Source organism: Anopheles stephensi, chromosome 2 (genome assembly GCF_013141755.1).
Source record: "Anopheles stephensi strain Indian chromosome 2, UCI_ANSTEP_V1.0, whole genome shotgun sequence".
Classification (NCBI taxonomy): Eukaryota; Metazoa; Arthropoda; class Insecta; order Diptera; family Culicidae; genus Anopheles; species Anopheles stephensi.
Window position 1 is genome coordinate 32,129,234 of NC_050202.1, and position 26,484 is coordinate 32,155,717.

The following is a 26,484-nucleotide window of genomic DNA, read 5'->3' on the forward strand; positions in this document are numbered from 1 at the left end:
ATCGTTTGGGATGCAGATCTTTTAAGGATTCGCCCGATGGAACGTCCTGCACACCTCGTCTCTCAATCGAGAATTTGAGGCGCTATTTTTGATCCTATGGTAAACAAAACTGGCGTTACTAATAAAGCAGACTATTTTAGTGTCTTGGAGCACGCGAGGGTAAAATTAGACGAGTAACATGTAAAAATCTGATAGTAAGTTAGCCAAAGCGCTTGCAGCAGATCGTAGCTAGTAAAGAAGGCGGTAGGCATTACTAACATAATGTTAAACTTGATTAGTAAATATACTTCTTGAACGTTGTTGTTTGGTCGCGGTGATTTGAAATGTCTTTTACATTTTTAGGCCTGGTACCCCCAACAGTTTCATAAGGTCAAAAAGCAACCTCACAAGCATGCTATTAAGAAAACTCTGAGGCCTAGTATTGATCATGGAAATTCGGTACTCACTAGTGCAACGAGAGCAATCAGTGGCGGATCAACCTAGATAGATGCGGAAGGAGCGGCCGCTCGGGGCCTCGCCGGTGAGGAAAATCATGTTGTTTCCATTTAATATCACAATGAGAGGGGCTTCAACTGCCATCGCGCTCGGGGCCTTCAAATTATCTTGACCTGCCACTGAGAGTAATAGGCATTTTACACGTGGGTTACGTGTGATAGACCTACAATAGAGTATTGTCAGATGAGTTTCATCCATCCATGCCGGCTGAAACGATAGCGTTGATGAGCCCATTGAAAAGCGCAGGATAATGGGGGTTGGGTCGGTCGTCGCTCGACAGTTAGCAGCGGAGAGTACTTTCCAGGTCAAGTAGCAGTTGTAGTTGCTATGACTACCTTCCATCTGTAACTACCACGAACAGTAAGTGGTTGCTGTCACTTTTCCGGATATTTTGAGAGTGAAAGTGAATGCTATCACAAATCACAATCGCAATATAGCTATAGAAAAAAATAAATTACCTTGACATCTTCAGCTTCTCTCGCTTCTAGAACACGCGCGCCGTTCATCAGCCAAGCTATTTCCCACGTGACGTATTCAACATGGCCGGATTCCACCATCGGAAGCCGGCCTTTGCCCAGCGTTTAAGGGTATTTGTGTGTTATGACCGCTGGTCTGGTGACGTCACCAGTATCCAGTGGTCGGGAAAAGACCCCTTAGTAAGGACATGCCCTTAGCGTTCGCTTTCATTCGAGTGGTGACCATTGAACGGTTCGGACACGGTGAGACCCTCACCAAGCGAATAGTTTTAGCAGATGTTTGTGTGTGTGTGTGTGTGTGTGTGTGTGCGTGGGTTGTGATTAAAGCTGTATAGCTAACAAATACCAAGGATTGTAGGTAGTTGGTAAAACTCTTCATCCTTTCAATCTGTCCCCGCGACGGAACGTTGCACACAACGGTAAACACGCGTAATGATTTTTTTTTAGTTTGTGGCATGTGTACTTCTAATGTTGGTACCCCCCGACCGGTATGTGTGCGTTGTGTAAATCTGTGCCCAACTGGTGCCGTGTGCATTAAGTGTTTAAACAGCTTGGAACGCTTTAATATAACGCGGACAGTGTCGGTGTGTGTGTGTTGATGTGTTGTCTCCTGCGATCATTATTTTCCCCCATTTTTTTCCCTACTAATGTCCACAAAGCGGTGTGTGCGCGCGCGTTGCATCATGAATAATTAAGGATCCGTGCCTGCAAACGCTCCACTTCAAGGGGACGGTGACGGGATGGGAGGAAAGCGGGAACGGAAAAGTTGCTTGAGAATGCCGTCCGTACAGCAAGTGGCATATAATTATACCGGCCAAGCGAGGGACTGTCGAAATTGGTCAACGCTTTTTGAGGCAAAGAGGTTCGCGGCGTACGGCACTAGAGGAACTAACTTCATAACTTATGCAATGGGACCGAAAATGCCTTTGTCCCGCTGTGTTGACACCTCGCGACCAAACTTCGAGGGTAAGATCCGTCCCGGGGAAAGGGGGGGGGGAACAAGGCAAGAAGTAGGAGCAGGAGGTTACCCAAACAAAACCAAACTCTCGTTTCCTGTACCGCCATACAAGACGGTGGCAAACACAACAAATACGGTGTATATGCAGGACCCGTGGATGACCCGATTCGACTGTGATGCTAGTAGTTCGAGTCTCATTTTGTTGGACATCAATTTTCGTGAAAAAAGGTGGATGTCTCTCTGGCGTTGGTCCCTTCTTTAACCGGGTCCGGCGGGTTGATTTTATCTGCCACCCGTACGCGGACCCGTGGGAGGTCCATTTGACGTACCATTAATGGGACGAATTGTTAACAGATAATTGAGCTTTTCGTAGTCCAATTGATTGATTGATTGAAAAAGGGGTTTGGGCATTGGCCTTTGGCGTTGCGGAACACACACACACACACACGATGGTTTGAAATTTGTGTCACTGTCTGATGGGTTGCTCCTTTGGGAATTGGGAGAGGTAATGATTGCATGAAAAGTAGCTTTTTCGTGACCGGATTCAATTGGTGACTGCGCGGATATACGCGTGGCTCGTGTCCATATCGTTTAAGATCCTTATCGACTGTGCATCGGACCGTCGGAGATGAAGTGTGCGGACTAGCTTTAGTAGGTTAACTGGGGTACGCTTTTAAGGCAAACGCATGGCAAACTGTCCTTTCAGTCGTTGAACTATCCTCCCATTGTGCAGGACCAAACGATGGTCGAGTTGCGAGTGAATTATTAAGCAGTGAAAAGCCGAAGCCTAGCTCAAAAGCGTGCTCCGTAAAGTGATGCGATCAGGTCGGAACTACCAGGTACTGCTCCCTAATCGGTCAATGAGTTACCGGGCATGTTTCCGGTCCGTATGCTTAACCGTGATGGTGCCTCCGAAACAGGCACATTAATGTTTTAGGATGTGTGCGCCCGTTTGCGAGTGACATGTAATCAACTCCCACGGAAAGCAAACAAATCTACAAATTAATGACAAACACAACGCTAACAATCACATTAAACGGCCGCTAGAGTGCTGCTGCGGAGGTCAACCTGTGAGGCGACTAATGTGGTGCGAAGATAAGCCGGACAGTGGCCGTACCTAGTTCGACATCATCATCATGGTGTACAAACCACCGGGCACCTCCACCTCGTCACGTGGCATCTCACCGCAGCGGCCCCAGTACCCGGCCAACCAACGCGGTGACATGCAGCAGCGTGGCCGGCGGCGTGGTGCATTGCCGGGAGAAACCGGGTTTCACGCCACCACCTACGGCAACAGTGTGCGCAGCAAGCTAAACAATCATGTCCCACCGGGTGACAGAGGCACGGGCGGAACGTCCAGTAGTGTTGGTGGTGGTGGTAGCATGAAACGATCAAACAGTCTCAACCACAAGTACAATAGCAACGCGACCACGGCGCAGACCCGGCGCTCGAACAGCATCGAGCGGATGAACAATGGCAAGGTGTACCGTGGACGTAGCCCGTTGCGAAATTCCACCTCGAACCTAAGCACGGCGAGCAACAACGGGGCCATCGGCAATCCGAACGGTACCGGCCGGAACCACCCGGTGCTGATTCGTTCCAGAGGAAATGAGTAAGTAAAACTGAACTTCTGTATCATTGTGTGTGTGTGTGTGTGTGAACGTGTTAGAAAAAAGGGAGAAAGCTCTTCATTCGTTAGTAAGAAAAAAAGAAACAGTCCTTTTGTTGTCGAAAAGCTTCCAAGAAGTCCAAGGACAGAGGTTGTAGGTCGGACTTTGTGACTTTGCGAAGGAACCGAAGCTGGTTTGTATGGAAAGCAACAAAAAACGTTCGCCGTCGTCAGGTCTAATTTGGGAGCTTTATATTAGCAAGGCGTCAAAATTGTGTTTGAGATTGTGATTATGTTCTTGCTAAGTTTATACTGCCGAAAAAAGGGCAAATTTTCTTCTTTGTTCATTAGGGCTTATACTACAAGCACGATTAGTATAATTGTTTGTTTAAAAATATGTAAAAATGATAGAAGAAGTGCAATGTTTTACTTGTCAACTTTTACTAGAATATCATTTGTATTTTATTAGTTATTTATTTTTAAGTAGGGAACGAGCCGCCGTATTAGTAAAGTTTGCTTATGCGGATGCTCTACAATAAGCACAGGGTATTTCCTCCCTGGAGTTTACCTTATCCCGGCCTTGTTGGCTTGTAGATGATATTGATATCTTGAGCTATTGAAGTCCAGGGCCTATTGTATAGGGTCTCTGTTTTTCGTCCAAAAATGTTTGTATGGCTATGGTGTGAAATTAGTTGATTTGGGTTTATTTTCTGGATGTACTTCTGGACTTCTTCTTCTTCTTCTTTGGCACTACAACCTCGAGAGGTCTCGGCCTGCCTTTTCTGGCTTTCTGTGACTTAATTTTAACCGTAGAAAAGTAGTCAGCCTTACGTACGAGGAGGCGGTCTGGATGGGATTTGAACCCCGGCCCTGCCAGCCATGTGAAGACCGGCGCCGCTGTCACCTCGGCCACCGGACCGCCCCATGCTTCTGGACTATGAACCAGAAAAAGGCCCAGAACTACCATAGGGCGAAGATCATTCTGTATCGTCTTTATTTCGTCGCGCAATCAGAAGTCTGTTTTAAAAGAGAACTGAACGTCTCACGAAGGACAGCACGGTTTGATGCCTGTGAAGCGCTAGGATGCACTTGTAAGGCAAACAAACTCTTCACAAACTTTTAAGATTTTGCAGTTAGAATCTGTCTCTAGAAGCGCTTTAAAATCTTCTGCGATCACGGGATTTGATACTGAAAAACGGACTAGAAGGTGAAGCGACGTCGGCCATCACTTCTAGGGACATGTTGTGTGTTGATTTCATGCTGCCGAGTGCGAGTCTAAAACAACGATACTGTAGCCTCTATAGTTTGAGGATATGCGTGCTGGATGCCCAATCGAAGCATATGCTTCCATATTCCAAAACTGATACTACTGTTGTCTTGTGCAGTCGCAGGACGACTGATCATGATAACATTTTTAACACTAGTCTTCATTTTTTGTCCTTTAAAAAACGGAGGTTTTAGAAAAAAATGCTAGACAAATTGAAAAAAAATGAGAATGTGTCAAGTAACCTCGAAACGAAACCAAAAATACATGGGAAAGATTCAATAACCCTCAAAACAAATCCAAAAATGTATGGGAAAGCGTTAAAAAAACTGGAATACCTTCCAAGCTTATAACACAGACCAACAGAAGGACGAATTTTGACGAACAGCTATAACTCTTTAAAGTTTGTTAAAAGCTTCGTAAAACACTTCTAAAATAAAGCATAATTATAGTCTAGCTCAGTGGTGAGTCAAGATATTTAGAGCGGAATGGCAGTTGAGGCCCCTCAAATTGTGATATTAGAGAGAGACAACAGGAAGTCCCTCTCCGACGAGGCCCCTCTAACCGGCGAAGCCACCCGCTCCTTCCGCGTCAAGGTTGTTCCGCCACTGGTGTAACTGTGTCGTTTTATGGGCCACCCCTCCCTTGGCCGTTTTTGTGCGTGTTGTAACCATCATCATCGTGCCCCGCTTTGTCCTATTAAATGTAATGTTATTTCATACATTCAGGATCAGCTTCATGGACACCAAGTTTCGGTTATTAAGGACTATGGCGTTTAACTTCATATGGGCGTCTATAGTTACAAGATCGATGAGGTCACTTGGTGATTCAGGTGTTAGATCATTGCTCAGAACAGGGGTTAGATTATGGCTGCTCTAGTGGTCTCTGACCGGCTAAAATCTACATCTATCGTACTGATTGGGTACAGCGATCTTTCCCTTAATCAAATCCTTAGTGATCGTTTCTGTGCTCTGGCTTCTTATAAGGACCAATGATGGCTTTGCTCGACCTTGCATCTCTTGAAGATCACCGTTCCATTGCTCAATCCTCCTTGGTCGCTACACTCCTCCTGACTTTATATTCCCTTTCGTGACCTTCATACCCATCTCCCAATATCTACTACAATATGTCTAATATCCTCTATCTAAAAATTACTTATTAAGTTTTTTAAAGTATTTTAAATCGCTCTGTTGAGTTAGGTCTTAACTAATGTTGTACGCCTAGATATTAGATTCCTAGTATAGCCAAGGGAAGTCTAAGGAGAAATATAAATGAATTAAAATGGTTTAATGGGAGGAGACAGATTTCGGCTACACTATAAAATAATATGACCGCAAATTGCAACAGAAAATCGAGGACTAATAGTCTGTTGGCTTCGGCCAGATATTTCTGGAATTCTATTACCTGGTGTTACCCATACCTGGATAGTCAGTACTGCGTCCGAGGATGTGGTCTAGAAGGGAGTTGAACCCCGGTCTTACTTTTGGTGCTGACGTGCGAAGACCGGCGCCGCTATCGCCTCGACCATCGGACCACCCCCTCTCCGGTTAGCTTTATCATTGTAAAACTTTGATCCAGGTGTCAGAGCAGCCGTCTAAAAGGTGAAGATTATCCTGGACAAGATGGACATTGTTATGCGAAAAGTGACTCGCGACTGGCGTCAGTAGCAATCAATAGAATGTTTAACAAACCTCAAACGCAGGATCTTGTCCATTGACGCTAAAGAAAAAAAAAGGCGGGATCAACTGATCGTTCAGTTTTCGATCTGTTTTAACAACAACTGGTGTCAGCTAACTGCCGTGAGGCTGCTCTTGAACACTTTTTTAACGTAGGATTTGAGTAAAATTTTATCCATGTTATAGTAATTTGTTCATTACACATCTTCTTCTTCCTGGGCACTACAACCTCGAAAGGCCTCGGTCTGCCATTTCTGGCTTTCTGTGACTTGATCTTACCCTTAGTAAAGTAGTCTACCCTGCGTAACGGGAGGTGGCCTTAATGGGATATGAACCCCGGTCCAGTCGTGTGAAATCCGACGCCACCGGACCGCCCTATTAGACATCATTATCCCTACACAAATGATTGCTTCCTTTTTCCCATCCCATTACCGTGTACCTTTCAGCTGTAGCAGGATGGCCCAGCCAGATACACCGGAACCGAGCGTTTAAATGTCACTGACCTTGGTCATTGGACTGTTTGCACTAGCCGCTCCGCAATGGGTCGTTGCAGTAGTTTTAAGTCTTGCGTGTGTACACGTTTTAAAGCAACGACACGCACGCAACTCACACCACACATAATACATTAACCCATCTCAAAGCGACCCAGGCCCGTGGCCACTCTGCGGGGGAATATTTTGTTGAAATGTACTACGATAGTTTGCTGGCCATCTTTATAATATTGCGTCAAGTATTTGATTGTATTATTTTAAAGGATTTTGGGTCGAAATTAGTGTTACCTGTTTGAACGCATTATGATGACCGATATGAACGATTGGCTATATCTAATTGTGTTGTCACAGTTTTTGGAATTCGTAGCGTGCAATAGTGACATGATCATTACTCCGTATTTTTCTAGCCTTTGATCCTAAAGAGCAGATAGCGCGCACATTCCGAACACATCATAAATAGGTTCTGCTCTAGCCATCGGAAAAGATCACCTGATGTTAAATGCTCACGAAACGTGTCCGTCCGGTAAATTGGCCGTATGTACCGGTAGTCACACAGTATGGCATGCAGTCCGGTCCGTCCTACGCCGTATGGAGCAGAACAACCTTCATTCGACTGACGATTGGTCAGTAGGAAACGTTCATAAAAATCAATAATCCTATCCTTCCAGGGGTCGTATCCTTCCGGTGATTCCTTCTGAATTATGCCCTAGCATTTTGATACAGTTCAATGCTATTACTGGCAGCCTGTAGGTTACAGAAACTGGTGGAATTGGGAAGATAAAAAATAATTAATACGTATTAATAAATAAAATAGCACCTTGAGGTCGACAAAAACAAAATCCCTCTACCGAAAAATCCTCTAAACCGCAGGGACCACCGAAGGTCAAGAAAAACCACACAGAAACACGTCACGGCGTTTTCCCGGGGTCAATAGTCGCTCGGTCGAACTTGAAACACGGTCAGCCCTCGCTGTTCTGCTACTCGCTTTGCTTCCTTTCACCGGTTCTGACTGACCAAAGGCGATTTAAAGGGTGGCAGACTTTTTCAAGCTCTAATTTACATTTCCCGCTTGCCGACGCCATACCGCGTTCGCGCGGAGAACTAGAAGGACAAACACAAGGAAAGTCTTGCGTGCCCTTCGTAGCCGTGGCCAGGCACGACGCAAAACTGGTGAAAGATTTTGTTCTGTTTGTTCTGGCCGTCATGGCGTGACCATTTGCCACTAGTTAGTGCCGTTCGGTGGGCTGACAAATCTTTGCAATAACGGTTTTAATCAGAGATTTTCCGTTATTTTTAGCGCACGTTAAAAGACGTGAAATGGATGGTAATGGGGAAAAGGAGAAACATTTTCCCACAACTATTCTGCCTTGTTACTACAATGAAATGAATGTCCATGAATTCCTTACACTCTTCGACCGCATAATACTCTGCCTTACCATTACCGTTGACGGGTTTAAGGGGCCATTAGAATCGATTTCCGTTACGAAATTATTACCGCACCGATATGGTATATGGCGCGCTATCGAGATTTCTTACATTAGGATATCTTTCACCTTTGCGTAATACGTAATTTAAACTCGTTTGTTGATTTAACCTTGGACGCTTTGTGTGCCCCGTCTGGGTTCGCCCGGACTGCACTTGATTACTGGCCAATCAGGCAGCATGATACTCATGATACTGTTTAATTCAAACCAACTGGCCAATTCTTTTGCTGTTGCGCTGTAGCAAAATGCTTTGCAAAAGCTAAGTAATGCAAATTGATTGCTGAATATGTAAATTATAGCAAAGTGAGCAAAGTAGCTTATCGATGAAAAAATTAAACGTTTTCGCATGAAATTGGTTGAAAAGTCGTCGCGTTTATTTTAATATAAGGAAAAATAACTTAAATATATGACAATAGTTTTAAAAAACGTGCCGGATTCTGCCCCTTGAAGGCTCTTCGCGGAATTAAATTTGGGGGTTCTGCTATCACGTTGATTCTGCAGATTGGAAGCGAGATCTTGGTGCGTTCGGGGCTTCTTACGACCTCGAGGCTCCCCTTGACCGCCTAGCCAGCGTACCGTTAAACCTACCACTGATCTTCAGACCAGATTGTGAGCAATTTTCCATCGAATTGAATTGCTTTTCTCCACAGTAAAAAAAATACTAGGTACTAAACAACGCAACTCAGCATTCTAACTAACTAACTAAGAAAATTGAGACTCAAGGCCCTTCTTTATCCTTGCTCAAACAACTTAGCGTTTTAGAAGTATGTGGCCTTCTGATGTTCTTTAAAGGAGCGACCGTAACGTTCATTCGTTATTAATCCTGTTTGTTAATGATTGTTTGGTCTCTATTCCCGCCACGGGTACCTAAAACATTCACCTTCAAAATTCCTTTTTTATTGATTTTTATTCGGATTCTTATATCCAGCCAAGGCCACTTGAAACAGGACAGGAGGAGAACAGGAGAAGTTTCGATGAATAAGTCCTCGTTTGTCCTGCCGATCAAGTAGAACAATCGTACTCTCAAATGATTGTATTGTTTTGAGAGATAAACTATGCATTAAAAAGACGATAAATAGTTTCTGCTACATGGTGGTCGAGCAGTGGTCAATGTATACTTATTGACTAAATGCTGCTTATACTGATAAGCTTCATCAGCTTTTTTATGGCAGATGTGACGAGAACAAAAAAATGTTCTCTTTCGTGTTGGCCGCATTCAGTAGGGCTAATATCTGAAGAGTCTGAAGGCAAAGTCGATAAAGCGTAAGTCTGGCTCTGGCCGTCTGTGCAGTTGAACTTGACAGGATATAGTGTCGCAGCACCACTCGCAGCAAGCGTTGGAATAAATGAAGCGATTGGACATTCCAGTTATGCGTAGAGCACATCTATTAGACATGGACAGCTTCCTTTTGACAATCGAATCTTGGATGTGTATGCTTACGTAGTTATCCGAGGTTACGATCGTACGAAGGTAGCAAAATTTCTCTAACTCTACCAAAATTCCTCGATCGACTGGTACACTCCAATGCGGGCTCTATCACGATCAGAGCCTCCGACAAGCAGGTTATTTGTCTTCTTCGCATGAATCCTCATTCCAATCCCATTTACTTCGCGTTTCAGTCAGGAGAACGCCTCGACGTAGATGCCCGACCGATGGTATCGATGTCATCCGCGAAAATAAATTCGAGAGATCGGGTGTAAATCGTGTCCCGGATGTGGAAGTACTTCCTCTTACGAATGGAAAAAGAACAACTGACTACATTTATTCATCTTACATAACTATACACGCAACGCCTACTAGATTCCTAACTCCCGAGGTTGCTATATTCCACAACACAGATTTGGTCGGTGAACAATTTTTCTCCAACAAATCTAGCTTGTTAGCTTGTGACAATGATCTGTAGCAATGGGTACAAGTCTGCAAACGAGTTTACGAGACAGGATCTTACAGACAGCATTTAGCACTGTGGTGACACTGTGTTTCCACTCGTCTGATAGTTCTTTCTAATCCCAAATCCTTACAATCAGCGGATGCACGATAGCGGCAAGCCTCCCGGGCCCTATCTGAAACAGTTCTAACCCCACCAGCCCAGCGCTGATCGCTGACTCATAGCATTTCAGCTGTCTTATGGCACTGGTGATTTCGTCCGGGATGACAGAGGCATCTCAGGCATCTGCTCCGTTCAGGTGTATGTCGAAGTAGCACTTCCACCTGTCGATCACCTCTCGATCGTCCGACAGGATCTATCTCCCTCAGTGACGCCATAAAGAATTTATAAAACTTAGGAGTTTTATATTCGGTTCTACGATCGGTTACATTTTTTATAGTACAACGTTAAAGTCGGCCTTTATTGTTTCTGGCAGGTATGAAAGAAATTAATACATAGATAAGGGCATACCGTAATATCAATCAGAAAAAAACCATTTCTCCACTTGCGATTCCGCATTAGCGGATAAGTATTAACCCACAGGATAAGAAACACTGCTAAGACACTCTTTTTCTAAGACCACCAGTAGAAAAAATGAAAATAAATAATATTCGCTTACCACTTTACAGCATTGGTAGCATCGAGAATTTAGATAACATCACGCAAGCGTCCACTGGAAGCAGCAACTCGATGCCGGGAACACCGGAAGATAACATCAACGTCGTGGTACGTGTGCGTCCGCTAAGCAACAAAGAGGCAAGGCATGGCGATGAGATGGTGGTACAATTTCCTGGAAATGGCCAAATATTGGTATGTTGTAGCTTGCCCATTTGCTTAGCACGATCGTTGTGTCTATAATATTCGCTCTTGGTTGCTACACAGTGCGACGGAATCCCGCTTAGCTCGGGGGCTGGTGGACAGAAGCCGAAGCTGTTTTCTTACAACGTAGTGTTCGAACCGGGCGCATCGCAGGATGATGTTCTGCAGTACTCTGGCATAAAGCGGCTGATTGAGATGGCGATCGAAGGGTTTAGCTGTACGGCATTTTGCTACGGTCAGACCGGTTCGGGCAAAACGCACACGCTGACGGGACCGCCGGAGTTGGTAAGCAAGGACAAGAGTCGTTCGTATTTTAAAGCCTTTTTAGTCTGCTAATGCATATTTGCTTCCAGTTTTATCGCAAACCAGACCCAGCACACGCGGACCATGGGCTAGTTTTTCGCTCCTTTCTCTATTTGTTCAAGCTGCTGCAGGAGCGAAAAGACACAAACTTTATCCTGAAGGCATCGTTCCTGGAGATCTACAACGAAAAGGTGAGTGGAATGAATGATGGATGGATACCGTTGGTTTGGCACCGCCGATTACAGCTACAATCAATTTAAATTGTGTATCGATCTGCTCGTTTGTGGCGTGATTTGCAGGCACGCTATACGGTTCACGCCTGAGCGCGTGTTGACCATCGGGCCGACATGTTCAACGGGCATTAAAATTTAAAATTTCATTTGCATACGTGCAGTGACAGGGCAGGATATACCGGGGAAGATTCTAAAGGCCACCGGAGCTGGTGTCTGATATCCTTGTACGAAATTTTCCCGCGAGCGAATACTGTGGCCAGTACAGAACTGCCCATTTTGCGGTATAGATTTCCTTGAAATTATTGGCCTATTTCAGTGGCTATGAAATATGTTCTGTACCGCTTCTAAAGCGCAATTCCAGGGAAGTGACTACGGTAATGTACAATTTGTGTTCCGGCCAATTGCAATCGTGCCCCAGAGTAGATAAAAAATGGAATGAATAATTGGATCCTTGCGTGACACCAAAACACATTATGTCTGTGCCCGCCGACAGGACATCACAGGGTGCAGCAGCAGTAGCAGCAGCAGCTATTTACTACACCTCACGGCAGGCATACCACCAAGCACTGCAATGGCACGTATCGGTGGAATCGTTTGGCTGTCCCGACAGAAAAAAACTGCGGTCAAACTGGCCTTGACTCTGGTTCATAATTCGAACGGGTTCATAAATCGATCGTACAACTAAGGGGGTAGAGGAGTAGTATGTATAGGCAGGATTTTCGCATCACCCAGCCATCCACCCAGGGTCCCTGGGTGTTACCTGTGGGTGCGAAGTAGGGGCACGTTGAATAAGATAGCAAGCGGTGGCAATTATCTTCACTGCCAACCTGTAAGCAGAACGGCCATGATTTATGCATGCCGGAAATGATCGATTTTTTGTTTTGCGATTGCTTCGATTCGCTGCCGCGCGAGTGCATGCTTTTAATTGAATTCCTTAACCTTATGCTTCAGTTCTATTGCGGATAATGCTTTAACAAGTGTTTGTAATATATTTTTTCTAATTTTTCTCCCCGATTGTTTTCCTTTTCAGGTGATAGACTTACTGAATCCTGGCACAGCAAGAAAGCCGCTCGCCGTACGGTGGTCGAAGAAATCGCGTGGCTTTTTTGTGGAGAATCTGTTCACCGTCGATTGCGAGGAGCTGGATGATCTACTGGCGGTCCTGGAGGAAGGTACGTGGCAGCGCGTTTGGTTTGCCAGATGCTATGACGCAAGCAGCGAATGAATAATTGTACTTTCCGCATTGAAATCGAACCTTGATTGAATTGTCCCCCTGCCATTCCCAATGCTCTTTCCGATCCGTTGCAGGAATGCGAAATCGACACGTGGGCGCTCACCTGATGAACGATTATTCCTCCCGCAGTCACACGATCCTGACGGTGCACATCACCTCGGAACAGCAGGCCGAGGGTGGTGTGTTCATTTCCAAGCAGGGTAAAATTAACTTTGTCGATTTGGCCGGCAGCGAGATGACGAAGAAAACTCACAGCGAGGGCAAAACGCTGGAGGAGGCCAACAACATCAACAAGAGCCTGATGGTTTTGGGTAGGTAGCGAAATGGATGGAAAGCGAAACCAAACGTCCATTGCATCGCTATTTTTGTTGCAGGGTATTGTATTGCTTCGCTGAGTGACTCGAAAAAGCGGAGTGGGCACATTCCGTACCGGGACAGCAAGCTAACGAAGCTACTAGCGGACAGTCTGGCAGGGAACGGAGTCACGTTGATGGTGTGTTGTGGATTGTGCCGCCAAAAATATGCACGACTGAGTTTCGAATTCTATTTCCAGATCGCATGCATATCACCCGCCCACTCGAACGTGACCGAAACGGTGAATACTTTGCGCTATGCAGCCCGGGCAAAACGCATCCGCACGAAACCGATCATCGTGATGGACCCACGGGAAGCGTTGATCTTGAGCTTGAAGCGGGAGATCGGTGCTCTACAGGTGGAAAACGAACATCTGCGTACGGCACTCAATCTGCAGTCGGAGGCGCAGGACATCAACAGCCAGGTGGACCTGTTGGAGCGTCGACCGGTACCGCGCACACCGCCGAAGGTGGATCTCGAAAAGCTGACCGATATGGAGGGTAACGAGCTGAAGGAGCTGGTCAAGGTGTATATCATGGAAAACCAAGCGCTCCGGCAGGAGAACGCCGAGCTATACTCAACGCGGGAAATGATCATCCGCGATCAGGAGCTGGTGTGCCGGGAGAATGAGCGATTGCTCAAAAAGTTGGAGGATGTAAATTCGTGAGTGCGGTGACTGCGTCCCCTATTGTATTGTATATTTCTTATCATTCACGTTATTAATAAGAAATACTGTTCGGTATATTGGTAGAGTTTGCTGCCGTTCCCCGATCATACCGGCTCGACCGACGTTTTCTGCCGAAATGCTTAACCTGTCCGCTGCGAGCGGCGACGTGGAAGTGTCCAACATATGGCGCAATCCGCTCAGCTCTAGCGCGGATAGCATGAATCGCTACCGCAACGAATCGCTCGATGGACGTGTGTCGGCGAATGAGAATAAAATACCGGAACTGCTGCAAAAAGAGCTGGATAAGCGTCGGATTGGAGACAGGTACGATGGTGAAGCGAGGTGAACTGAACCTATCCTTGCGACGATGTAACGTAAATTGTTTGATCAATTGCAGCATTACCACCATTGCAAACAACTTGAAGCGCAACAATTCGTGGGACAACACAAACCGATCGAACGGAACGGGCCACGGGGTAAAGTTGGCCTCCCGCAAAGGATCGGCTGACAGTCGCCATTCGGATCCAAGCCAGGCAAGATCGAGCCAGACCAGGATTATAGAGTAAGTTGATGAACACGTCTGATAGTAAGCACGCCAGATACTGTTTCCTACGAGAGCTCTAGGCAACTGCCCAGCTGAGATGGGACAATGAAGCCCACCAAAAAGGCGCCGTCAGAAAGGGTTTGAAGTGCTGATTCGTGCAGTGAAAATTGACGATTGTCTTACCGTTTCTAATCGCAGCCTCACGCAAATCCCGTATCAGACGGCTCACTCCGATGCTGCGTCTCAACCGTACTGGAGACGTTCAGCATTGGCGAGGGCGACAAGTGCCCAGAAATCAGGAACGCCAATGTTTGTCCGGAAAGAGCACAATTTGCTCGCTAAGAGCAAATCGACAGATGAAGAAGGGCTTCTGCCTTTGAGGCGGAACGTGTTCGGTAGCCTGGTATCGCTTGATGCCGAAAGCAACATTTCGCCTTTGTGAAACAGGTAGCTAAGCGAACCGTTTGTTTCGTTCGTAGATGCTCGCAATCCCTTGTCACTGGGGGATGTAGAAGCCCGTAGATGCATGGTGCATGTACAATGTGATCGTCCGGTTGAAAGTTTGTCCACTCTCAGCGAAACTGTTTGTTGCAAATCTTATTTTGACCAATACAAAACGGCTTGCTAGAAATATATTATATGCGCACATTTTGCCGTAGAAGAATACTCGTAAACCGTGATTGTGGCAAGTTGTTATAGAAAATTTTCTCTTCATTCTAATTGCAGCATGATCAGCTAAATGATTGCTCATGCAGAAAGCGATCATCAATCAATCAGTAAAACGCAACGGAAAGGAAAGTCATGTGATAACGTACTGAAGCGCAGGGATTTATAAGTATGATACAGTGCAATAGCCATGAAATGAAAAGCAGAAAACATGGAAAATCTTTCTTCTTTGGATACGCCACACTTGTATCTAGTCAAATAAATGATTGAATATAGGACCGTTTGCTGTGTTTTATGTTTCGTATTTTTGAGAAAATTAAATCGAGACTGAATTGTGAAAAGAATTTTACCTTCTGCAGACGGCTAGTTTTCGCCAGCTAACGATCATTTTAAACCGCCACGCAGATTCACCACAGCTGTCAAATCAAACGGAAGAGCCGTCGGTGGTGAATAAACCTGTGACAACCGGCTAAAAAGGCGGCCATTTCGTACGAAACTGTAAACAAAAAACTATACAGCCGCCATCTGGGATGTCATACCTGCCTTCAGCATCGAAGCCGCTTCACTATCCGTCGCCGTCGATTGCAATCTTCGCAGTGAACCGAAGTATAATTTTTGCACCATCTTCTCGTGTGTATTGGCGTGTTGCTACAAATCAACATCGCATGAGCTTGCTTTGCGAAAAGCATTAACGAGTAAAGAAGGTTCCTGGCCAATACGCGTGTGACCCTCGTTTCGATCTGCAAGCAACCGATGTCGGACGATATTGCACCGATAGAGTTGAACGTAGAGCTGCCGAGTGCAATTGAAGATAAGTAAGTGTTTCTTGGCGTAGGGCAGAACGAAGTGTGCGGACGCATGTTAATTCGGTGATAAATTCATCGACTAATGAGGCAAGACGATTTAACATTTTCAACCGGTTACCAATTCATGGCTCCTCTGCTTGTGTGTGTGTGTGTGTGTATATAGCTGCGTCCGTGCGTGCATGGTATTAGAGGCTGGAATTGAAGAACAGTGCCAGTTCTATTTTCTAACACGTAGAACATATTGCCATATGGATGCTTTTACCAAAAATGCGAGTGTAGTGGAGAGTGCAATCGAATGCAAGCAGACTTTCATGCATGTGTAGAGTATTTCCGACCGTCATCGCACTCGATTTTCAAGCTGATCTAGCAAGAGGGAGAATTGAACCGTGCCGTTTAAACATGCTGAACTGATGCCGGCATCAGCGTTTTCAATCAAAGAAAGCCATTGCTAATTTTCGGCCGACTGTTGGCAGGGGGCATATTGCATAGACGCAAGTTCGTCCCGCGTGTGCAAAATGTTCGCAAGCGGTTAATACAAAAGTTGGTTCAAGCGATTGTTTGAGGTGTAGTTGTGCTGTGTGCGAAAGCGTGGACTCAATTGAGCAGGAATAAAATGAATTTTTAGAAGATTTACGATCGAGTCCGTGTTGGAGCAACGCGTAGTTTCTAAGCGGTGTTTTGCGATTTTACGTCTGGGTGTATGTGTGTGAGAGTGCGTGTCGATTGCAGCCGCCGTCTGACTTGCCTTGTACTGGCGAAACGGCTCAGAACACATACACAGCTGCAAGAAGTTCATGTTCAGTCTCCTCACAGCAGATAGCTTTTAAGCTCGTGACACTTTTCGGTGACGACGGCGTGTTTTAATGTAGCGAAACGTTTTTGTATTCTTACATTTTTTCGCAGCAATCGTAGTTAAAAGCATCGACTGCAACTGAACACCTTGCCGGGGGTGCGTGCGATAGGAAAAAGTTAGCTCTTTGGGCTGGCGCAGAGAAACGCATCGTAACCTCAATCCATCGTTCGACGCGGGTGCCGAACAACAGCAGGACGACGACGCTATAAACTTCAGCCGGCAGCCAAAAAGGAGTGCACACGCGAACGGCGTACGCGCGGGCAGTTGGAAAAGAAGGAGGGAAAGAAATCGTCTTCAGTCCTCCTCCACCTCCGTCTTCGTCACGGACGCACCCGGTTTGGCTTAATGTCTAGTGGTGAGTTTCGTGACAGCTTCGTCGATCCCCCAGCCGCCAAAAAGCGGAAGCTGCCATCGCCGACGCCGTCGCTGACACAGCCGCCCGAGCAGCAGCAGCACGAGCAGCCGCCGCATTCGTCATCGCCTGCGATTGAGCGCTCTGCACCATCATCGGCCGCAGCCGCTGCAGTAGTAGTAATGGCGACGTCCAATAACAATGGCTCCGCTCCCGTGCCGTCCGTGGAGAACAATTCCGGCGGTGGTGTTGCAGCCGCTGGCGCCCAGGAAATCGACGAGGGCCTGTACTCACGCCAGCTGTACGTGCTCGGTCATGACGCGATGCGTCGGATGGCCCGTTCGGATGTGCTGATCTCCGGACTGGGCGGGCTCGGTGTTGAGGTAGCGAAGAACGTGATTCTCGGTGGAGTGAAATCTGTCACCCTGCATGACACGGCGGTTTGCACGGTCGGAGACCTGTCGTCGCAGTTCTACCTGACCGCGGACGATGTAGCCAATGGGCGGAACCGTGCGGAGGCTAGCTGCCAGCAGCTCTCCGAACTTAACCACTACGTACCGACGGTGGCATACACGGGCGAGCTGACGGAGGAATTTCTGCAGAAGTTCCGGGTCGTGGTGCTGACACTGGCCTCGCCCGCCGAACAGCGGCGGGTGGCAGAAATCACCCATCGGCACAACATCGCCCTGATTGTGGCCGATACGCGCGGCCTGTTTGCCCAGGTCTTCTGCGACTTTGGGAACGACTTTACCGTGTACGACCAGAATGGGGCTAATCCGAGCTCGGCCATGGTGGCCAGCATTACAAACGATGTCGAGAGTGTCGTTACGTGCGTAGATGAAACGCGCCACGGTTTCGAGGATGGCGATTATGTTACCTTCACGGAGGTAAGTATCCCTCAGTTGGTGGGGCTGTGTGTGCGCTTGTGTGTGAGTGTGTGGTAACTGGAAGGGAGGCATGTACAGTGGAAGAGGATTGCGGGAGTGTGTGTGTGTGTATGTTTATGCGAATGGCTTGAGGAAAAATGGTATTCCATTTGTGCAAAAACACGCACGAAATGATGAAAACTACAGTTGTTGGGGTTGTGAGGTGATAGTGCATAAAAGGATCACTAGAAATGGCCCAACAAAGCAAGCTCTGGCCCATCCACGACGTTGAATACGCAATGACGTGAAATTTATTGCAGTGTGCGTGCGTGCGTGCGTGTATGCTTTCGTTGGTTGGGATGGTGAAATTTTGCCGAGGGAGGAAAATGAGCGCACTCTCGAAATGAATCTTTTCTCCGTTCCGATCCACCGTGGTGCCTCCGTGCGTGTATGTGTCCTATCTATCCAGGGGTAGCCGAAAAGTGCGCGCCTACGCTTGTGTGTGTGTGTGCGCGAGCGTGCTGTTGCTGTATGTGTGCGTGTATGTGTGAGCGCAATTTCTCTACTATCGTATGAACGATTAAATAGTAGGCTATTTCGAGTTTTTGATGGAGAGCAGAAGGTGGCAATGAGTCATAACTCAAACTGACGATTTCCATGTCACTTTTGCTTTCTTTGAAACAATCGCTTGAAATGGTTGTAAAAACGAAGATTAGATTGATAACCTGTTCGCTCCCATCGTGCTCTTTGATGTGGTTGCCAATGAGATTGGGTCGTCGAGATATGTTGTTTGATCGGAAAAGCGCACAACATGCACACTCGATTGCACATTTTCATACACTGGGCGATGTCTGTAGCCCGATGACGACGACAACGGCGTTTACTACCGCCTTGTTTTTCTGCCAAAAGCATTACTGCTCTTTGTTGTTGAAATTTCCTTGTTTCTTGCGTCGCATCATCTGACATCATCGTCATCATCATCATCATCATCGTCATTGCGTTGTCTCGACCGAGCCATTCACTTGCGTGAAAATGCAACTTGCTTTGGCATGAATTAGGTTGAGAACGATGCGTTACGGTGCGGTTTTTTTTGCTGCTCTGCTGTAATCCTGTCTGCTGCAGATCTGTGTACTTCATTTTCTTTGTCCAATTCGGCTTTGTACTGCTCACTGGCAAACGAATGTAATGCGGAGGAATGATGTGAAATGCGTATTATGGTAAAAGAAATGCGGTTGTTTCATTAATTTCAATCCACAAACTGTTATTAGTTACAACAAATCAAACGGAGAATATCAAATGTCCTGTTCAAACGAAGTTGAGAAGTTATTTATGAATACAGTTTTACGTCAGTTTGATATGTATCGACCCTAGCAACGAAACTCAAAGTTTGCTGCTACTATGGTCTAGCGCGGTTGCCACACAGTTGTGGGCCAATCGATCGTTTTTTTATTTTACTTGACTTTCTAAGCAACTCCCCCTGTGTACACCACCCCCAGCACTGGGGCATGAACTTTTTGATGTCTTTAGACAGCTTAATCTGTTTGTTACTGTTTGCATTATTAATTCAATTGCTGCGGATCAGCGCATTAGGTGACAAATGCAAATGGAAAATAAATCAATCAAACTGAAAGATATACGAAGTATCTATCTCCCATAGGCATATTCCATTAGTAGGGCAAAGGAAGTAGTGGTAAATTTAATTAGGACTAATCGATAGCATAGCTTGACGACTGGGACATATTTCTTCCTGCATACATGCTAGTGAGTCATGTTACCTTATTGACTGGCTAGTTTTGTTGTTTCAGTAACGTAAACATATGCATAAGCATTTTATTCAAAAACCTGTAAAATGAATACTGTGCAAGGTGTTAAAATGGAGCCTTTGCTCTTCGCAAACACTTAACAACCACAAATTTGGGGTACGACTTTTTTTTTATCGTCCATAACTTTTTGTATTTAAGCAATAAGTCCGTTCTTTATGAATAAAAAAAAAACTTTTTGTATTTAATGCTATATACGTAGTAGTAGTGGGCGGTCCGGTGGCCGGGGAGACAGCGGCGCCGGTCTTCACACGGCAGGGCCGGTGTTTAAATCCCATCCAGACCGCCTCTCCGTACGTAGGGCTGACTACTTTACTACGGGGAAAATAAAGTCACAGAAAGCCAGAAATGGCAGGCCGAGACCTCTCGAGGTTGTAGTGCCAAGGGAGAAGAAGCTACAGGCACGACAGGGAGACATTTGTTGTATGCCTCAACATGTTGCATTTTTACTTTGATTCCAATTCCTTCAAGTTCTCATATATTTTAGTACAGGATTGGGTATTTGTTTCCTGTAGAAGCATGCTATTGAATAAGAAAACAAAAAGAAGGATATAAATTGTAGGTTAGTGCAATAAACACTCATTTAATTTAAATTTCTCTTCGTAGGTTGAAGGCATGACGGAGCTGAACGGGTCGGCACCGATGAAGATCAAGGTGCTTGGACCTTATACCTTCAGCATCGGCGATACGAGCAAGCTGAGTGGGTACTTGCGCGGCGGCATTGCCACGCAGGTGAAAATGCCCAAGCAGCTGAGCTTCAAATCGCTGGCCGAAGCCGAAAACGCTCCCGAGTTCATTATGACCGATTTCGGCAAGTGGGATCACCCGAACAACACGCAGGTCGCTTTCACCGTGCTCGGTCGCTACCAGGAGCAGCACGGCCGTTTGCCACGTCCCTGGAACACAGCGGATGCGACCGAATTCGTGGAAATGTGCCGCGTACGTGCGAAGGAACTGTCGATCGAGGAGCTGAACGAGTCTATGCTGACCAAGTTCGCAAAGGTTTGCGCCGGCGATTTATGTCCGATGAACGGTGCGATTGGTGGCATTACTGCGCAGGAAGTGATGAAGGCTTGTACGGGCAAGTTTACGCCCATCTATCAGTACTTGTGCTACGATGCGATTGAGTGCCTGCCGGAGGCCGACCTGACGGAGGAAGAGTGTGCACCGACCGGATCGCGCTACGATGGGCAGATTGCTGTGTTTGGCCGTAAGTTCCAGGATGTGTTGGGACAGTTGAAGTACTTCATCGTCGGCGCTGGTGCTATCGGTTGTGAGCTGCTAAAGAACTTCGCCATGATTGGCGTTGCGTCCAAGGAGGATGGCGAGATCATCGTGACCGACATGGATCTGATCGAGAAGAGCAATCTGAATCGTCAGTTCCTTTTCCGCCCGCACGACGTACAGCAGCCGAAGTCTCGTGTAGCTGCCCAGGCAGTGAAGCGTATGAATGGGGACATCAAGGTAACGTCGCACGAAAACCGTGTCGGGCCGGAAACGGAGCGGTTCTACGACGATACGTTCTTTAACCGGCTGGATGGTGTTGCAAATGCGCTGGACAACATTGACGCACGTATCTACATGGATCGCCGCTGTGTGTACTACCGCAAGCCACTGTTGGAGTCAGGAACGCTCGGAACTCTCGGCAATATTCAGGTAAGGATACGAATGTCGCTTGTCGCATCTTTAATGAAAATGTCTCTAGGCGTTTGATAACTCCTAGCTCACGTGTACCTGTCCCCTATTAGATTCCAAATGATGTTTGCGTTTGGTTGTCTCTAAAAGACAGGAATATAAAAAATATACTATCGATAAGGAACGGGATTACTGACATGTTATCCAAATAACCAAACCACGTTGATTACGGCATTGATAGTACAGGTATAAGATAGAATTACTCAACTAAGACAGTGGGAAAAAGGTTGCATGGTCGAAAATTTACCTGTTCTCCATGGGATACTGGGTTTACCTGTGTATCCAGCTATCCAGATTCAAGACAGGAAGAGAAAACTTATCGATAAAAAAATAAATCATATTCTTCTTACTTCATGGAAGATATGAGCATAAATTAGTCGATAAAACATTGTCATCATATTACTAAACAATAGGCGCAACGGTTTAGGACTAGCTCGATTTAAGATTTGGTGAAGAATAATCTGTTAAGGCGCAACTTATCCTGTTTTCCATGAGATACTGGATTTACCTCTGTCCAGATATTCAGTTTTTAAACAGGAAGAGAAAGAGTGAGATTATCGATCAACCATCATATTTTTCATATTTAATGGAAATTATGAGCATAAATTTATTGATAATACATTATCATCGTGATACTTAAAAACGAATGCGATGGTTTAGGATTGCTTATGTTTCAATTTTGGCATAGATGATTATCCAATTCAGGCGTCAAATCACCCTGTACTCCATGGGATACTGGGTTTACCTGTGTATCCAGCTATCCAGATTTAAGGCAGGAAGAGCAAGCTTATCGACATCAATCATATTTTTCTAACATGATGGAAAAATGCGAATATAAATAAGTCGATAAAACATTGTCATCATATTACTAAACAACACATGAAAAGGATTGGATTTGTCTTAAATTTGGCGTAGATTAACTTATCAAGGAACAACTAACTTGCCCTGTTTTCCATGAGATACTAGACTTACCACTGGCCAGATATTCAGTTTTTAAACAGGAAGATAAAAATTATCGATCAACCATCACATTTTTCATATTTAATGAAAATTATGAGTATAACTTAATTGATAAAACATTGTCATAGTGTTAACAAATTGGGAATGAAATGAAATGAAACCAGTACACGATGAGACACTGGATTGTCTCTCTCCTATCTATAATTGAGACATGAATCATAATTTGCTTTTTTCAGATACTTATGATCATAATCTATTTTAGAATCATGTTATTAAAGCGACTGGTCTATTATGTTGCCCCTTTCCTGCCAGGTTGTTGTGCCGTTCCTGACCGAATCGTACAGCTCGTCGCAGGATCCACCAGAGAAGTCGATTCCGATCTGCACGCTGAAAAACTTCCCGAACGCGATCGAACACACTTTGCAATGGGCCCGGGACACGTTCGAGGGTATCTTCAAGCAGGTGGCCGAGAATGCTGCCCAGTACATTACGGATCCAACCTTCATTGAGCGCACGCTAAAGCTACCCGGCGTTCAACCTCTCGAGGCACTCGAGTCTGTGAAGGTAATGGCAAACTACTAACCGCGTGATAGTGAATGAAGCTGAGATTGTGTGTGTGTGTGCGCGTTTTTTTTACAATTTTTTTTCAGAAAGCACTGATCGACGATAGGCCGAAATCAATTGAAGACTGCGTAAAATGGGCCCGTATGTACTTTGAGGAGCAGTACTCGAATCAGATCCGCCAGCTGCTCTTCAACTTTCCGCCCGACCAGATGAGCTCCACCGGGCAACCGTTCTGGTCCGGTCCGAAGCGTCTGCCGGAGGCAATCACGTTCGATCCGGAAAACGCGTTGCACCTGGATTACATCTTCGCGACCGCCAACCTGAAGGCGGAAGTGTACGGCATTCCACAGCAGCGCAATCGGGATGCCATCCGAAAGCTGGTGATGGCCGTTGAGGTAAAATAACGCTTGCGATACGATACCCCACGGCAAGGCAAATCGTCCACTATTTACGGGTTTTTTTTTGTTGTTGTTCCACAGGTGCCGAAGTTTACGCCACGTTCCGGCGTGAAAATTGCCGTCACCGATTCTGCCCTGCAAGCGGAGGAGAATGGAGGCGGTGGTGGTGGTGGTGGCGGTGGCGTTGGTGGAGAAGATCTCGACCCGGACCGCATCAGTCGGCTGCAGAGCGAGCTGGCAGCATTGGGCAAGCCGGACTTTACAATTACGCCGCTCGAGTTCGAAAAGGACGACGATAACAATCTGCACATGGACTTTATTGTGGCCGCGTCGAACCTGCGCGCTGCAAACTACAAAATTCCGCCCGCAGATCGCCACAAGTCGAAGCTGATTGCGGGCAAAATTATGCCGGCCATTGCCACCACGACGTCGCTCGTGGCCGGATGCGTTTCGCTGGAGCTGTACAAGCTGGCTCAGGGGTAACGTGGGATGCGGACACACGGAGGAGGAGGAGGAGGGGCTCGCGGTCACTAACTGTACTAATATTGTTGGTTTTCGTTCATTTGAACTTGCAGTTTTAACACGCTGGAGCGCTTCAAGAACGGCTTCCTGAACCTGGCGCTGCCCTTCTTTACCTTCTCCGAGCCAATCCAGGCGAAGAAAGCGACCTACTACGACAAAGAGTGGACGCTGTGGGACCGGTTCGAGGTGAAGGGTGAGCTGACGCTGCAGGAGTTCCTCGACTACTTCGACCGCGAGCACAAGCTGAAGATCACGATGCTGTCGCAGGGTGTCTGCATGCTGTACGCGTTCTTCATGACGAAGCAGAAGCAGCAGGAACGGCTGAATCTGCCCATGTCCGAGGTCGTGCGGAAGGTGTCGAAGAAGAGTATTGAGCCGCACGTTCGTGCGCTCGTGTTTGAGATCTGCTGTAACGACGAGGCCGGCGAGGACGTGGAGGTGCCGTACGTGCGCTACGTGTTGCCTTGAATATCTTAACTCGCTGCTTATCGATAGAACGACGCAAAGTGGGGGGGTAGGGGGGGGGAGGGGAGAGAGTGGAGGGTAGGGGATTCGCGGGGGGGGGGGAGAACGAGATTGGGAGAAAGGACGCATAAGGTCGCATTATCCGTATAACACACACACCACGATCCAGGAACTACGGAATGGCGCAATTTCAACATCAGCAGATGCATCATGGTACAGTGGACAGGTTCTCGAGCTCTCAAGCGTGCATTTTTGTGCAGCCATGGTTTCCGTTCCTATGCAATGAATGCTACTTCGCGGCTTACCGGCCCCTTTGTTCTCCAGTTTTCCTCTCCTGTGTGGTGGTGTATCAGAGCTAGTATTTATTTTTCATTAATATTCCTACTACGCCCCTTTGTCGTTGGCCGGGGGGGATGGTGAGACCGAACAGCTCCTTCCTCCATCCCTCCCTCTTCAACCTCGTATTGCGTACGACAGCAAATAGCTGATCTCGAGCGATGATGATGATGATGATGATGATGGATGAGAAATAGGTGGAAAGGTGGAAATGAAATAATAGCACACACACGAATGATATGAGATACAGTAGTTCGTTCGGTTTTTTTTTGTCTGGAGGACGGTAGTATACGGAGCAGAGCTGCAGCGCGCACTGACCGACCGACCCGAAGGATGATCGAATGGAAAAGGTATAATAAAAGCATAGCTTTTTTTTAACAACATGTTTCATTTTCTGCTACCGTACCGTGTCCATGTTTTGTTGTCGTGTGAGGCCAGAGGAAGCTGATTGTGTTTGTATGTGTGTGTGTGTGTGTGGAGTCGTCATCCCCGTAGGGTTTTGAACATAAATCAATGATAATGGTGGATAGTTAATTGTAGCCGCGTCTCGTAGTACAGCGCAGGCAGCAGCGACCTCTGCCGTTGGTGGCGCGAAGCTAGGTGTGTGGTAAGCTTATGATGATAAAAAAAAAAAACAAGGAGTAAAGGAAAGCAGGAACGGACCGATTTTATAAATGTAATAATGCAAGATTTGAATTGTTTTCTTACTATGTGCTCTCTCGTGCGTTGCACGTTGAAGCGAAGCAAGGTTAGCACGTTTCTTAACCCATCATTTTCAGTCGGATGGAGGAGCGCATTGGAGGATTAAATCGAAGATCGCGCAGTAAAGAAAAAAAAATAGTAAACCAGAACTTGTGGGACAAAAGCAAAAAAAAAAAAAAACCGATAGAGAGCGGTCGTTTCGTAGCTGTTTGTTGTGTTTTCTCTTGTACCGTGTAATAATCGTACGCCGTAACTCATGATGCTATGTTGTGCCGGACTGCTGCACTACGACGCCCACTGCTGTCCGCGTAAGGAACAGGTCGCTGGCAAAAGAAAATTCTCCCTCTGCGGGATGTTAGATATATATTTGAAGAATAAACTTTTCACATACCTTCACCCACCATTCAATGGAATTTGGTTGTGAGTTTTTGTTGGAGACATTCTCGGTGCTACATTCGACAGACATCTTTCCTTTATACCCCATTGCAACAGGGAGAAGAAGGAGGCAACCAGCCGGGTGATCCTGTTCCGGACGCTCGGAACCGGCAACGATCGGGACTCCCGACCAACCCTGAACCGCTTCATCAACGCCTGGCTCCTACCCCAACTATTATACGGCATTGAGATTATTTCCTACGAACGAGAGCAACCTTCGAGAAGAGAGTTGGCAGCAGCATCTCGGATCCTTGAGAAAGAGATTGACCACCGCGTACCACCGTACTCCTGCCATAGAATGGGAACTAAAGCACACTCTCCGGAGCACATCGCTTACAGAACCTTTACGTACCTGATCCGAACCAAATACCAGACGCCATCACCACATCTTCACAGACGGTTCCGTTACGTATCGGGAGTCAGTCGGCTGTGAGATCCATGCCTACCACGACAACTTCCTAACCACACGTCTCTCTCTTTAGCCCAAAACACGGCCTGCAATTGTTTTC

The 26,484-nt window shown here is 46.5% G+C and overlaps 2 protein-coding genes across 12 annotated transcripts; both read left to right on the top strand.

The window, feature by feature from the left end:
* The first annotated feature begins 1,159 nt into the window (after nt 1–1,159).
* Nucleotides 1,160–17,076, top strand: LOC118504749 (kinesin-like protein KIF12). Of its 11 annotated transcripts, none has more exons than XM_036039649.1 (14): nt 1,160–1,390; nt 2,850–3,541; nt 11,011–11,191; nt 11,264–11,485; nt 11,554–11,694; nt 12,767–12,908; nt 13,045–13,281; nt 13,345–13,463; nt 13,524–13,987; nt 14,076–14,315; nt 14,389–14,553; nt 14,734–14,982; nt 15,262–16,016; nt 16,911–17,076. In XM_036039649.1, exons 2-12 carry the CDS (start codon nt 3,066–3,068, stop codon nt 14,975–14,977), a joined length of 2,631 nt encoding a protein of 876 aa, XP_035895542.1. In that variant the 5' UTR covers nt 1,160–1,390; nt 2,850–3,065; the 3' UTR covers nt 14,978–14,982; nt 15,262–16,016; nt 16,911–17,076. The 11 variants fall into 11 exon arrangements, with proteins under 11 accessions (XP_035895542.1, XP_035895545.1, XP_035895546.1 ...); XM_036039652.1 differs by having other exon boundaries at nt 1,160–1,329; XM_036039653.1 differs by having other exon boundaries at nt 1,160–1,329; nt 2,977–3,541.
* A 93-nt stretch (nt 17,077–17,169) lies between these two features.
* On the top strand, nt 17,170–25,948 carry LOC118504748 (ubiquitin-like modifier-activating enzyme 1). The gene is made up of 6 exons (XM_036039644.1): nt 17,170–18,099; nt 20,505–21,554; nt 22,866–23,117; nt 23,204–23,512; nt 23,597–23,994; nt 24,091–25,948. The coding sequence occupies exons 1-6, from the start codon at nt 17,206–17,208 to the stop codon at nt 24,503–24,505; spliced, it is 3,318 nt and encodes a 1,105-aa protein (XP_035895537.1). The 5' UTR covers nt 17,170–17,205; the 3' UTR covers nt 24,506–25,948.
* The last annotated feature ends 536 nt before the right edge of the window (nt 25,949–26,484 follow it).

Coding starts and splice junctions, on each gene's coding strand:
- LOC118504749 (XM_036039649.1), top strand. CDS start 3,066: ATGGTGTACAAACCACCGGGCACCTCCACCTCGTCACGTGGCATCTCA. Junction 11,695..12,766: donor TGGAGATCTACAACGAAAAG/GTGAGTGGAATG, acceptor TTTCCTTTTCAG/GTGATAGACTTACTGAATCC. Junction 14,554..14,733: donor AGCCAGACCAGGATTATAGA/GTAAGTTGATGA, acceptor TTCTAATCGCAG/CCTCACGCAAATCCCGTATC.
- LOC118504748 (XM_036039644.1), top strand. CDS start 17,206: ATGTCTAGTGGTGAGTTTCGTGACAGCTTCGTCGATCCCCCAGCCGCC. Junction 18,100..20,504: donor ATTATGTTACCTTCACGGAG/GTAAGTATCCCT, acceptor TTCTCTTCGTAG/GTTGAAGGCATGACGGAGCT. Junction 23,995..24,090: donor CTGTACAAGCTGGCTCAGGG/GTAACGTGGGAT, acceptor TTGAACTTGCAG/TTTTAACACGCTGGAGCGCT.